Genomic DNA, 15403 nt, shown 5'->3' on the forward strand with positions numbered 1-15403 from the left:
TATATTCTTGTGTTCAGGAGATTGTCTTTCTATCTTGTGGATGGTTTCCTCTGCTGTGCAGAAGCTTTTTTATTTTGGTGCAGTCCCGATAGTTTAATTTTGCTTTTGCTTCTCTTGCCGAAGAAGTCATATCTAGGAAAATGTTTCCACAGCCAATGTCAAAAAAATTATTGTCTGTCCTTTCTTCTAGGATTTTTATGATTTCAAGTCATATATGTAGGACTTTTGAATAGCCATTTTTGAATGCATATAAATTTTAAATAATCATTTTATTTATAGATATTTAAGGGAAATAAATCTAGGGTTACTTTTTAATTAGCAAGTCCTTTTCACTTTTTAAACCTCATTGAAACATTACCATAACAATATCAGAAAGTCCTTTTTTTCAGTTTATTTGCACATAGTATTGGTAAATTACTGATAGAAGATTTGATGAGATTTTTGTAACATTTGAATATGCCTAATTAAATTATATTAAACTTGTACAGAATTTACTTTTCAATTTAATTTGCTTTTAAATAAGTAAAATTATTTATTAGTATCATTTTGAAAAAGCTATGGTTTTTCTAGCTGCCTCATCCAGGCTCAACAAATTAATCTGTGGGGTCAATTCTGAAGGTGATTTACTGTGGTAGGTATTCATATTTGAGGAAGTAGAGTCCCAACTTCGTAAAATTCATTTGAAATATTATTGTACCTTTCAGAAAATATATATACTCACATACATTAACTTTTGCATATATTTTCAGCATCTTTGCAGATCCTTTGAAGCCCACTCCAGACTGGGAAGCTACCACGTTTCCTGATAGCATCACTGTTGTCATATTCGTAGCTACTGCTCTTTATTAAGTAGTTACTGTAATTCTAGACTTTCTCCTAAAAGCAGGAAAAGATTGTCTTCTCTGAGATATATTGAACATTTGTCTGCCCAGTATTAATGCAGTGTGCATATAAATCCAATAACACACACACACACACACGTATGTATATATGTAAAAATATATATGTAAAATGTAGGTGTATATAGGTGTATAAAATATAGGTGTATATATATGTAAAATATAGATGTGTTTGATAAGGAGGAAGGGCATGAGGACACCTGCTTTTCTGATAACTTGTGTCCAAGCTGATTTTCAATTACTCCATTCTATTCCAAGTTCCTCAGAGGAAATGGAGACAAATTATATGCAAGATTCTTCTACGCATGTGCTCGTTTACCTGATGCAGATTTTCCATCCTAATGAGCTATGCAACGTTGTGTGGGTGATTTTCCCCCTTTCCATCACAATGTCACTGCAAGGTCACCCGTGGCCCTGCCCTGGAGGCTGTCAAGTGCATTTTATATGCACGATCGTCCTGCTGGGACCATGTGGGTGGTAGAGAAAAGTACCTGAAATAGTAGATAATGGGTTTTGTTTTGCACAGAAAGATCAGTTTCATATAGAAGGGCCTTAACATTAAAAACAAACAGGATCTGATCCTTTGAGAAAAAAATGGTGTTGTTATGTTTCTCTTCTAGCGGTAACTTGTCCCAGCATTGAGGCTCAGCTCTCGGATCACGTCACCTGGAGACTGGTTTCGGGATCCCTGAATGAGTATGGAGCTCAGGTAGTCCTCAGCTGCAGCCCTGGGTATTTCCTGGAGAGCCAGAGGCTGGTGCAGTGCCAAGCGAACGGAACTTGGAGCATCGGGGAAGAGAGGCCCAGATGTCGAGGTGAGTGACGGGTGCCCTTCCCAGATGGCGCAGCCATTCTGAATGATTGATGTCACTGGCAGCCACCTTTAACCCACCCCTGTAAGTGATCGAGTCTATAGATTAATAATATAACCAAATGGTATTTCCTGTCATTATAGTGATGAATATGGATTTTCTTGCAACATGCTTAAAACATATGACTGCTGGATAAAATGTTGAATGTTGTCTTTTTCTTATTAATGATCGCACTTTATATATGTAAAATAATAGAATATTCAGATATTTCAAATCAGCTCAAAAACAAATCCAGGCCTATGTTTAGAAAGATATCTCTTATTCCATGCACTGACTAGTCAAACCTAATTAGGAGCGTGGGAAATAGTATTTATGCTGAAGATATTGTATGCTTAAATAATGACTGTCTTGAAAAGGACGATTATTATTCTCAAAGGTACAAGATAAGCGGTTAAGCTTTTGAGTGGGTTTCATAATAAAAATGAATACATAGAGAAATAAGACAATATTCGTGTTGTTCAGAGCACTATTTGATTCTGATATGTTTAACACAGAGTCGTTAGCAAGTTGTTCACAGGGAATTACCATGCACAAACCAAATAGTTAGACCAGTGTCAAATGTATAAAACACACAGCTTTGCAAGAATAAACCAGCATAAAAACAAAAAGGACAGAAGAATTAATGCTTTGCTGTCTTTGACATGGCCATTCTAATTCAACTTTGATAGAACCAATGGCAATTAAACACATATTAAGCTCTTCACCAAGAACATGAAGGTAAATTAGGGAGGGTTAGTGAACTTCAGAAGCTCACTCGGAGTCAAGGTGGACAATACCCCAGGTGCCCAGACAGCCCTGCCAGAAGCCTGTTTTCCACGTAAATTACTCATGGTTCCCTTGTCATTCTCACAAGGTCCTGGTTTGACTCATTATCTGCTTACTGGGCTCCTAGTGCATTTCCCCTGGGTTTCCCCCCATCTGAGTTAGCGGATCCCTCATTTCCACATACACACCCCTAACCCCCTTCAAAGCATTGTGATTCAGAGACTCAGTCCTTAAGGTCATCAAGGAGAGTGGAGGAGAAAGATTTGGGAGCCTCTACCTTTGGCCTATCTCAGACTTTTCTAGACAACAACCTTTCTGTCAGTTTTAAGCCAGAATCAGTGTTAAAAATAGGCACCAGTGAACTTCCTGGGAGTGGGGAGCACATGCAGGGCTTCTGCCAATGCAACAGCCAGTGTAGTTTTGGCTGGTCTCTCTGGCTGTCTGGGGCACCGGGGTAGGATGGTGTCTGCTGTGTCTTTGCTACGCCCTACACTTTACATTAAAGGCTCAGATCTCCATTCTGGGAGAACCAACACTGAAGGAGACTCATGTTTAGAACAGTGTTTACAAGACCAGGCTTTCCTGATTGTTGAACCAAACTCCTTAGCAGCAAGTTTCCACCTCCTTTTTGGGGGGTAGAAAGCAGCACTGGGATTCTACCATCCACAAATTGTATTTTCGTCTCCATCCTTCTGAAATCCTAGGAAATCTGTCTCTAATGGACTTCAGTCTGGTGATTCTAACACAGAGTGTGGTCCAGGATCAGCACTCAGAAATCCGTGTATGCGGGGACATCTCCCGCTGACTCAGCACATGGATGGATTTCGTACATCGTCAGCTGTTCATTGACTGGCCTTGCTTGTCATGAGTGGTTGTACCGTACTTTGTGACTTGTCTCTCTTGAGTGTCATCATGATCATGTGACCTTGTCCAGAGTCAGTAGAGTCCATGAAGTCATTGCTTGCTATTTGTGTGTGTTTTTATTTTATTTATTTATTTGATTTATTTTTTATCAAGGTTACTAGATCACATCATCGCAGTGTGTCCAGAGTGAGTCCCTTCTACTTGACTCCATCTTGTCCTTCTGATGTCTTTGAAGTTGTCCCGTTCTAGCATAAAGACAGGATGTTTCATGCTCATCCTGATTTTTTTTCCTTGCCTAAGCATGGAATCAGCCATTCTCCAAGGAGCCTTTTTGGTGGAAAATGGTGTTAGGGACCCACTTGTGTGCCCAAGGGTATGCATCGTGTTGTTCATGTTATCGGTGGGTAGGGAAAGCTGATACCAAGCCTATCATCATTTTTGAGACCAAACTGAAAGTTTTTTAGTTTTCTTCCCACCAAAAATACTTGATATGGATATTTTAAATTAATTTCTATCTCTACTGTTTTTTTTTAAAGTTTTACCCTACCCAAAGAGGTGATCAAAGATGTTCCTCTCTTTTCCAAAACATTGATGTTTCAGTGAGATATCACAGTGCCAACATTGTGTTCAAATTGGGGTGTGATCTGAAATCTCAGTAGTCTTCCCCTCCCCCTCCCCAATTCTCTCTTTGGTTGAAATATTTTGGAAGTGATTCCAGAGAACACAACCCTAGAAACTCCATCAACAACATCATTCTATAGACCTCTATGGGATATATACCCCAGCCTCTTAGACAGCAGTGGTTTTCAAGAGCCTTCATCCCAAGCACCTCATAATGTTAAACACGGTTGGGGGCCTATCTTCATTCTCTGTTGCCATGGAATCATTACAAACACAATGTAAAACAACACAGACTTGTTGTGTCACAGTTTCTGGGTCTTCTGCTGAAGGTTGAGATCAAGGTGTTGGCTGCTCTTATTTGGAGCCAGAACTGGGGGAAGATGGGCCACACTTGTTTGTTGATGGAATTCCTGTCCATGCAATTTACAGCTGAGTCCTCACACTGTTGCTGATTCTGGACTGGGAAATGCCGTCAGCTCCAGGGGGCCATGTGTAGCTCTGTCCAATGCACTGCCCATCCCTCCAGGCCCTCCTGTGATTCAAATCTCTGGCTCCAGGAAGGCCTCCGTTCCTTTAAGGGATCCTCCACTGGGTCAGTCCCCACAGAAAATCCCATGTTGATTAGCTCAGAGAAGACATTCACAACCTCACCATGCTTGTGCCTGCATCAAGGGGAGAGGATTTTACATCAGGGGGCAGAAATCTCAGGGTACCATCTTTGAACTGTGCTTCCCATCAGACCCCAAACACCTTTGTAAAATTTTTTTTTTTAAAGATTTTATTTGTTTATTTGTTTATTTGACAGACAGAGATTACAAGTAGACAGAGAGGCAGGCAGAGAGAGGAGGAAGCAGGCTCCCTGCTGAGCAGAGAGCCCCTTGCGGGACTCGATCCCAGGACCCTGGGATCATGACCTGAGCTGAAGGCAGCGGCTTAACCCACTGAGCCACCCAGGCGCCCCACCTTTGTAAAATTTTTAACATAAATTCAAATTAAGAATTATTTTAATGTGTTTATATTAGTTCATTCAAATTTATATGGAAAGCATCATTGTTCATTTATTTAAAATAACAATGATACAATTACACCTTACCATGTACCATATTTCTATAAATAGTAATGACTATTATCAAAAATAAAGGAAAAAATTTAGAGCCTTAACATGTACGTAATATTTTCTGGGTTCTATAAAAAATAAAAGTAAAGATATGTTTTTGTTCATTCTTGGCATAATACCTTTTAATTCTATTTTATATTTAAAACACGTGTGAGTTACGTTTATCTCCTGTGTCCCTGCCTTGCCACCATACACTCAGAAAACCCGATATGAATCCTGGTAGTAGAATACTTTGCAATTAAGTAAGTGCTTGATAAGCCCCAAGAAGTTCAAATGCTACTTAAGGTCTGACTTAAAATTAATTTAAAATGACACATTTGTAAGGCCGATTTGCCATTCTATAGTAGCTTGGTCACAAAAGAAATACCAAGTCACTCTCTACACTCTAATGGAACTAGACCAAGAGAATTTTCAAGGGTGTTGTTTTTCTAATCTCTGCTGTAACTAAGGAGCTAACATTGTATTTATGTGTGATGTTGTTGGTCTGAGGTCCATCTTAGAATGTTGCTGTCCACAAGATCACCTGGACCTAACTGTTTCAGTTATCCCCTTGCTTAAGGACTTGGAGATGTCCTCTTTTGCTTGCCCAGTGAGCTCCAGATGAAGGAGGTGATCCTTGACTATCTTCTAAGAATATCCATAATGAGTACAAAAGCAGTGCTTAGTCTCACTTTTTGAAGGGGTTGTGTTATCGTAACTCCAGGCTACCTGATACCAAACCCAGATGAAGAGAACAGGAGACCTAGTCCCACCTTGAAACTTTGAGCTTTGCAGTCACTCTCTTTCAGGAGAACCAGCTTCCAGTGGTTACCCCTAAAGAGACAAGATCACCAGATTCAAGTTCCTTCTCCAGACTGTCGTGTAGCTCCCTAGCACAAGGACTACATCCAAGTGGGAGGCTATTGACTTCTTCTTGTTGCATTTCTTTGTTTGACTTATTGCTTTAAAAAGTAAAAAAAAAAATAGAGCGCCTGGGTGGCTCAGTGGGTTAAGCCGCTGCCTTCGGCTCAGGTCATCTCAGGGTCCTGGGATCAAGTCCCACATCGGGTCTCTGCTCAGCAGGGAGCCTGCTTCCCTCTCTCTCTCTGCCTGCCTCTCCATCTACTTGTGATCTCTCTCTGTTAAATAAATAAATAAAATCTTTAAAAAAAGAAAAGTAAAAAAATTTTTTTAAATTATCTAAGAAAAGAAAGAAAAACATTTACCACAGAAATCTGTAAAACAGGAAGAAACCATCTTTGCATTCTTAATTTTACACGTAACTCACAGAGAGCCTTACACTGGGAGTTCATCATATTGTAGATATTCAGAAAACACAGCCTGAACTCTGGACTGTGGCTCCTTCCTAAGTGCTAATTTAAAGAGTTAAATTAGACCCGGATCCAATGAGTACATAGGCGGGTGGGTCTTTGATAACCTCCCATTTGTAACTGGGGGTGCACCTGGGTGATCATTACGTTTCTAAAATAAATTCGTTATTGGCCTCTGTCCCTCCATCACCAGTGGGTTCACGCACACAGCAAGCACAAGGGAGTATGTGCCCACCCGCCTGCTCCGTCTGTCCTAGGAAACTACAGAAGGCACGCTCTCCTCCCTTCCATGAAGGAGCGGACGCTGACCATTCAGAGCAACCTGAAGTTGAATTTTCCCATCACGGACTCACAAGTACTTGCTGAGTGGCATTAAATAAGTCTCGGGGCACGCTTGAGCCCAGGCGCAGGTGACGGCATGTGTGAATATTTTCACTCCGAGCAAGGCCTTCTTGTCGCCTCAGAGCCAGGCTTCTTGGCTTCCTTTCTCCAGGCCCAATACAGTGACCTCAGACTGTGGTCTACAAGCCTGCCTTCGCACACCCACAAAGGATCATGTATCCTTTGACCTTTCTGCGTGATAAGCAGCCCCCATACATATGCACGCCACCTCCTGTGTCTGCCGTCCATCTGTGTGTAGGCCTTTTCCAGAGAGAACATCGTTGGAAGTCCCTTCTCTTGACCTTATGCTTTTTGCCCCCCTCACTAATAATAGCCGTAGTTCTGATAGCACTGCTGGCCTTGCAGGCATGAAAACCTTGTGTCACAATAGGATTTTTTTCCAGAGTTGGGGATTTCGATATGAAGGTACTCTTGGGACTGAAGTCCAGGGGAAGGAGGCTTCCCTGCTGGGGGAAGGGGAGACAGGTGGCTTGTCATTCCTGGGAAAGTGAGGGGACCCCGCATGGACGGCACGTTGTGGCAGAGTGCGGGGCAGGCAGGCTCTCCAGCAGGTCCCCCTCTGTGTGCGATTCGCTCTCTGACAGCTCAGAGGCCGGGCTTTAGACTGGGCGCGTGAATATGTCTTTAATGGAAAGGGAAAAGGCAAACGATTCATTTTGAGAACTGGAGGGAGAAAAGAACGTGGAAATGAGACATTACCTGGGGTGTTTGACAAACTGTGTGTGAGTGTGTGTGTGTGAGAGTGTGAGAGAGTGAGTGTGTGTGAGTGAGTGTGTGTATGTGAGAGTGAGTGTGTGTGTGAGAGTGAGTGTGTGAGAGAGAGTGAGTGTGTGTGTATGTGAGAGAGAGTGTGTGTGTGTATGTGAGAGAGAGTGTGTGTGTGTATGTGAGAGTGAGTGTGTGTGAGAGACAGTGTGTGTGAGAGAGAGTGAGTGTGTGTGAGTGAGTGTGTGTGTGTGTATGTGAGAGTGAGTGTGTGTGAGTGTGTGTGTGAGAGAGTGTGTGTGTGTGAGATTGAGTGTGTGAGAGAGAGTGAGTGTGTGTGAGTATGTGTGTGAGAGTGAGTGTGTGTGTGAGATTGAGTGTGTGAGAGAGAGTGAGTGTGTGTGTATGTGAGAGAGAGTGTGTGTGTGTATGTGAGAGAGAGTGTGTGTGAGACAGTGTGTGTGAGAGAGAGTGAGTGTGTGTGTGAGTGAGTGTGTGTGTGAGAGTGTGAGAGAGAGAGTGAGTGTGTGTGAGAGACAGTGTGTGTGAGAGAGAGTGAGTGTGTGTGAGTATGTGTGTGAGAGTGAGTGTGTGTGTGAGAGTGAGTGTGTGTGTGAGAGTGAGTGTGTGAGAGAGAGTGAGTGTGTGTGTATGTGAGAGAGAGTGTGTGTGTGTATGTGTGAGTGAGTGTGTGTGAGAGTGAGTGTGTGTATGAGTGTGTGAGAGAGAGAGTGAGTGAGTGTGTGTGTGTATGTGTGAGTGTGTTGGGGAGTTCTCCAGTTCAATTACAGTAGCTTTCCCAAATTAGTGCAGCCGTCCTCATTAATGTATGGGGTTTGCTGCCAGCGGGAACTGCGCCATCTGAAGCCCCATTATCCAGCTGCTGAAAAGCTACAAGTTTGCTCCATTAGTTCTTCTTTACAGTCTCGTGAACCTGAGTGGAGGACAGACCTAAAATATGTGCGTTCCGGGATATTTCTAACAGAGGCAGAAAGAATGGTGCAGAAGCAGGGCAGAGCGAGCCTTGCCGCTGGGCGTCCGCGGAAGGCGCGGGGAGACCTCTGAGGGCATGCGCTCAGACCTCACTGCTGGTCAGCACTTTCCTGACCCTTGCAGAAGTTTCTAAACACCGTCCGGTTATACTAAGTGACTCCACGTGGGTCTTTATATACCATAATTCAAGGTGAAGTTCATAGCATGTTTGGGAAAGGCTTAGTGAAAAGTTCATAATAAATGTAAAAAAATAAATTATACAGGAATTCGTTAACATTTGGTACAGCACACATGTTAACAACGTTACTAAATGCATGAAACATAACGCCGTAAGAGTTCAGGGACCCGAGAAACCAGTAAACCAACAGCCTTCTGCTCAGGACCTCTTCTGGAGCTGAACGGCCAGAAAACCCGGTGAACGATCCCCCCGGAACACACACCACCAGCCTGTGTCTGTCTGTGTGAAGCGGAAGTACGGTTATGACCCCTCTGAGTAAGGTCGGCCCGGTGCAGGAGACGGGTCTGAAGGCCACACCCGCAAACTCGTCTTCACTTGAACTGTCAGTAAAGGGGTCCACTGATGCAGCTCACAGGATGGGTCCCAGGTCTGCTTTGCCCTGGCTAACCCTGACCGAGCCCTGGTCCCACGCACGGCGTTGTTTTGCTGTTTGCCGGTGTCCTCTCTCTGAATCCAGTGCACGGTTCTGGGCAGCAGGTGCTGCTGTCAGCCCTGGGGAGAAGAGCTAATGAGAGCCCAGAAGCTGGAGGAGATCTTGGCAAAGCTGGCGTTGAACCTGAGTAGCCTGAAGGCAGAATCTGTTCTTAATCACCGTCTTACCTTCTCTGATCTGTGTACTGTTCACAGGAACTCAGGAATTGTTGGCCACGCACCACCTTTGCTCTGAGCCCCTTGTGCACGGTGACTCACTGAGCTCTCTGTGCTCCTCTGAGAGTGGCCTTCAACGCCTTGGTGTGTGGGACACATGTAAGCCCCTGAAGAACCGTTGGCCTTGATGACCTTGTGGTTCCTTCTTTCCCTGAGATTCCATTGACCTTTTGTGCTCAAGCATTTCAGGGTTCCGAGTGCAGGGAGTTGGGTGGTGCCATAAGGATCAACAATGAAGGTGACCATTGACTGTATCTTCCCAACCCCGATCGCCCTGTGCTTGAAAGTAGACCCTGTTAATGAACCTGCTGGGAAAACAGGTGTTCATCGGGGGCTAATGGGACCCCAGCTACAACACCTGGAGGCCTGGATTTTGTATATTTTAATTTTCAGGAAGGCTCAGGGGCCCCTGGGTGGCTCAGTCAGTTCAGCACATGCCTTTGGCTCAGGTAATGATCCCAGAGTCCTGGGATCGAGTCCCACATTGGGCTCCCTGCTCAGCAGGGACCCAGTTTCTCCCTCTGACCATCCCCCCCCCACCTTCGTGGTTTCCCTCTCTCTCTATCTCTGTCAAATATATAAATAAAATCATTTTTTAAAAAATAAATAAATAAATAAATAGAGACTCCATATGGCCACAAAGTCAGTATTTTTTTAAAGATTTTATTTATTTATTTGACAGACAGAGATCACAAGTAGTCAGAGAGGCAGGCAGAGAGAGGAGGAAGCAGGCTCCCTGCAGAGCAGAGATGCGGGGCTCAATCCCAGGATCCCAGGATCATGATCCTATCAGAAGGCAGAGGCTTTAACCCACTGAGCCATCCAGGCGTCCCCACAGTTTGTATGGAGCTCTCCATCCCAGTGAGTCACGCGAGTCAGTGAAAGAAACGGTGAACGGAGGCCTTGCACTGGAGCAAGCGCGCTCAGTCCTGTGCCGCCCTCGCTGGCCCGCGCAAGCTCACCCTCCTTCCCGCCTTCCTGCACTCCCAGGTCCAGTCACTGCCTGGCGGTTCTCCCGGCTGGGCCCCCAGGAGGGCAGGTGGGCAACCCATGCGTCTGACCAGCCTCCTTGTGAAATGATGTCTGTACACCGCACGGTTTTGGAATCCGCTCTAAATGCTCACATTTTCATTTCAAGGGTGTAAGAAGGAAAATTAAGCTTTCTATGTGGTTGACCCACCATCCCTAAGCAGATATCCCCGTCCCTAATAAATATGTTTACCAAAGATTCAGTCTTATTTATTTATTTGTAAGGTTTTATGTATTTATTTGACAGAGAGAGAGACAGCGAGAGAGGGAACAGAAGCAAGGGGGGTGGGAGAGGGAGAAGCAGCCTTCCCGCTGGGCAGAGCCCAATGCGGGGCTCGATCCCAGGACCCTGGGATCACGACTGGAGCCAAAAGCAGCTGCTTAATGACCGAACCACCCACACGCCCCTGATTTTGTCATTTTTAAGCAAAAGAATAATCTGTGGACTTGAAACAATTTTCACTCTTTGTTTTCCTTCCAGTGATCTCCTGTGGAAGCCTCTCCTTCCCCCCAAACGGTAACAAGATCGGCACACTGACGGTCTACGGGGCCACGGCCATATTTACGTGCAACACGGGCTACACCCTTGTGGGGTCTCATGTCAGAGAGTGCTTAGCCAACGGACTCTGGAGTGGCACGGAGACGCGATGTCTGGGTAAATCCATCTAGCCTCTGGCACGTCTTTCATTCACATAAGCCTTAAAAATTCAGTATGGTTGGGCAAAGCGTGGCACTTCTTGCTGTAAATGTTCCCACTGAGCTACTAAATCCTCCCTCTGGTGTTAACACTCCACTTCACCCCGGGACTTCCTCTGTAAGGAGCTAAAGGGATTTTTTTTTTTTTTAATCTGACCAATAAATGAAGGTCACATATTGCCTTAAGTGACTTAAACACTGTTTTACAAAGTGCTGAGGACATCACTGCCCTTAATGTCGCCAGGATTTTAGGACACACAAACATGATATTCAGAAATACAATGCACTTTATCTTTTAAAACTTTTAAAAATATGTCAGTAAGTGAAAGTAAGATCAGTCAACGTTAAGTACAATGAATTATTTCAAATGGAACGTGTGTACAGTAACTGGTTCTTCCTTTCCCCCAAGATGAAAATTTTATGCATGCTTGTTTTAAAAAATTGAGTTGAAAATTTTATTCATTGGAAAAATCTTTTGTGAATAAACATAAGGAAATTGTTGAATAGGCAGCTTCAATGTATACTGATTTATAATGCTCCTGTAGGTCTCCAAGTAATTTGTAAAACATGTTAACTGCGTTTTGCCCTTTCGACTTCTTTCTGGGATCTCAGTAATTTTGTAGTTGCTCAAAAGCTATAGAAGCTGGAAAGTTTAAGCTTCTGACTCTCTGTGAGCTGGAAATCACGTCAGAACCAAAGCAAGGACCAGTAAATTTTGAGTAGTAAAAATCTGTTCTTTTTACTTGAGGTGATTTGAAGAAATACTCAGGAAAATTGGGGAGAAAAAAAAAAAAAACAGAGATAATGAAACTAAAGTAGTAATTCCAGAGAAAACCAGCAAAGGGAGCTTCTCACTGTTATCCAAAAAATGTACCTGCTTTCTTGAAATCACTGTGACCCCTACATGGAAGCTGCTAGCATTCTACTGTGTGTGTGCACGTATATTCTCGTTGGTGTGGTCAGAGTGGTTTTCCGTGGACTGCAGAACCCCCTTGGACTATGTGTGATGCTTTGTGTTCAGAGTTGCTAATGCTTCTGAGATTATCTGTCTCCCTAAACATTCTTCTGGGGTGTCTTGTTCATTGAACACCACCCTCTTCAAGGCAGCTTGCGTTGGGGTCGGTCTTCTTGGTTCTCGTCTGTGACATCAACACCGTAGAGGGGAAGCAGGAAATCTAAAAAATCTGCATTCCTGCTATGACTGTGATGATGGAAAGCAATGGCAATTTACATTTGATTAGGGCTGTATTACTGACTAAAATCTCATTAAGTAAGAGGGTTATGGTGGCCTTGGGGAGTTTGAGTGGCACGTCCAATTTCTGGAACTGTTCTATTAGGGGGCCTGCTGGAGTCTGATCCCAAACAAGCCTTCACCTTTCCTGTGGGATCTTCTGACTAAAGACTTTGAGGTAGTAAGGTTGGGCACATCCTGCATGGGTGGCCGGGACAGGGTGCCCAAAAGTGTGGCTTTGGTGTGATACAGTATATCTTAGAAGCTTCTGGGAGAGGGAGTGTTCAGAAGGAATTTAAATTGAAAATGAAGAGCAAATGTATACTATATAAAATAGTATATAAAAATTAGCATTCTAGAACCTGGATCAGAATATAAGGAATATTGAAATTGGAAGAGGCAGAGAATCTTAAAGAAAAACTACTTAAACAGTATTAGATATGACACCGTCATGTCTTTTTATGAAGCAGTGAGTTTAGAATGGGTAATAAACTTAGTGTAAAGATGTTTAAAAGTCAGTAGATATGCTTTCACAATTACCACTGAGACTTGAAAGTTTAAATCATAATATAGGCCTGCCTTGGAGATATTGTGGATCTGGTTCCAGACCACCACGATAAAGCAAATATCACAATAAAGTGATCTAATGATTGTTTTGGTTTCCCATGCATATAGAGGTTGTGTTTACACTGTACTGTAGTCTATTAATGTACAATAGCATTGTCTAAAAACAGTATATACCTTAATTTAAAAATACTTATCTGGGGCACCTGGGTGGCTCAGTGGGTTAAAGCCTCTGCCTTTGGCTCAGGTCATGATCTCAGGGTCCTGAGATGGGGCCCTGCATCTGGCTCTCTGCTCAGCGGGGAGCCTGCTTCCCCCCACCCTCTCTGCCTGTCTCTCTGCCTACTTGCGATCTGTCTGTCAAATAAATAAATAAATAAATAACTTAGCTGCTCAAAAACAATAACTACCACCTGAGCTTTCAATGACTTGTCATCTTTTTGCTCGTGGAGGGTCTTGCCTCAGTGTTGGTGGCTGCTGGCTGATCAGGGTGTGGATGCTTACATTGGGATGGCTGCGGCAATTTCTTAAAATAAGAACATTGATGTTTGCTGCATTGATGGACTCTTCCTTTCACAGTTTGTCTGTAGCATAAAGTACTGTTCGATAGCCTTTACCCCCTGTAGAACTTTATTCAGACTGGAGATAGACCTTCAAACCCTGCCACTGGGTATGTTTACGGAATGTTCTAAATCCTCAGTCGTCATTTCAACAGTCTTCCCAGCATCTTCACCAGGAATGGAGTCCATCTCAAGAGCCCACTTTCTGGGCTCCTGCGCGAGAAGCAGCTCCTCGTCTGTCCGAGTGTGACCCCGAGAGCACAGCGGTGCAGCCCCGTCTGCAGGCTCCTCTTCGGATGCCCATTCTCCGGCCCCTTCCGCCCCATCTGTGGGTCCCTCCTCCACGGAGTCTCGGACCCTCCAAGTCATCCGTGCGGGTTGGATCCCTTCTTCCAACCTCCTCTTTGTGCTGATGTTCTGATCTCTTCCCAGGAATCACAGATGTTCTCAGTGGCATCTAGAATGGTGAATCGTTTCTGGAAGGGTTTTACTCTGCCCAGATCCCTGAGAGGAATCACTATCTATGGCAGCTGTGACCTTACGAAGCGCATTCCTTCAGCGAGAAGACTTGAGAGTTGAAATGACTCCTTGATCATGGGCTGCAGGACGGACGCTGCATTAGCGGCGTGAAAACCACGTTACTCTCAGGGTCTGTCTCCATCAGAGCTCTTGGGTGACCGGGTGCCTTGTCGGCAAGCAGCAGTGTTTTGAAAGAAATCTTGTTCTCTGAGCATTTGGCCCCAACTGTGGGTTTACCATATTCAGACGCACCGTCATCCAGGCCGTGTCAATCCGTGTGTAGGGCCCAGGCAGAGTAGATTGAGTGCGATGCTGAAGGACACTAGGATTTTCCAGAATGGGACATGCGTGCTGGTCCACTTAGAGTCATCGGCTGCATCAGCCCCTCACAGGGGAGCCGGCCTGTCCTTCGCAGCTCTGAAGCCGGGCATTGACTTGTCTGTGGCTGTGCAAGTCCCAGATGGTGTCGTCTCCCGACAGAAGGCTATTTGGTCTACTCTGGCAATCGGTTGTTGAGTGCAGCCGCCTTCCTGAGTTCTCTGAGCTGGATCTCCTGGGTGACTTGCTGCAGTGTCTCCGTGGGCACCTGCGGCCTCACCTGGTTCTTGCATCTTACAGAGTCGGCTTCTTTCCTTAATCCCACTAACACGCCTCTGCTGCTTCAGATGTTTCTTCTGTAGCTTCCTTACCTCTCTCAGCCTTCACAGAACTGAGAACGGGCCTTGTTCTGGATCAGGCTTTGACTTAAGGGAACATTGTAGCTGCTTTATTCTTCTGTCCAGATCACTCAACCTTTTCCACATAAGCAATAATAAGGCTGGTTCACATTATTATTATCACTTGTGTGCTCATGGGAGCAGCATTTTTAATTTTCTTCAAGGATTTTCATTTGCATTCACAATGTGGCCAACTGTTCAGCACGATAGGCCTCACGTCTTCCTCAGTAAGCGTAATCATTTCTCGGTTTTGATTCAAAGTGAGAGACATGTGACTCTTCCACTCACAGTCTTGGAGCTCACTGCAGAGTTATTACTCGGCCGATTTGGATATTGCTGTGCCTGAGGGAGCAGGGCGGCTGCAGGAGAGTGACGGGGGGTGGCTGGTCAGTAGCGCGGTCAGCACGCGCCCATGTCAGTGGAGTCACCGTCTCACGCGGGCATGGCTCCGTGTGCTGCAACCCGGTGGCAGTGCTGAAAGCCGAGAGCTCTGGCCAGAACCGCCTAACAAACAGAACCCGAGCGATGGTCAGAATTGCTAAAATGAGACTTGGAGACATGAAGTGAGCAATTTCTTTTATTTTCTTTTTATTTTTTAAAGCTTTTATTTATTTATTTGAGAAGGGGGGGGGAGAGCACCAGCAGGGGGAGCTG

General features: G+C 44.6%; 1 protein-coding gene across 2 annotated transcripts in view; it reads left to right on the forward strand.

Annotated features, from left to right (window-relative positions):
- CSMD1 (CUB and Sushi multiple domains 1) overlaps window positions 1-15403 on the forward strand; it is a 1941062-nt gene that overhangs the window by 1859660 nt on the left and 65999 nt on the right. For both annotated transcript variants that reach the window (XM_032328946.1, XM_032328947.1), the window contains 2 exons: window positions 1520-1714; window positions 10945-11118. In XM_032328946.1, the coding sequence (XP_032184837.1) occupies window positions 1520-1714; window positions 10945-11118 (369 nt within the window). The remainder of the gene's footprint in view (window positions 1-1519; window positions 1715-10944; window positions 11119-15403) is intronic.

This window comes from Mustela erminea, chromosome 21 (genome assembly GCF_009829155.1).
Source record: "Mustela erminea isolate mMusErm1 chromosome 21, mMusErm1.Pri, whole genome shotgun sequence".
NCBI lineage: Eukaryota > Metazoa > Chordata > Mammalia > Carnivora > Mustelidae > Mustela > Mustela erminea.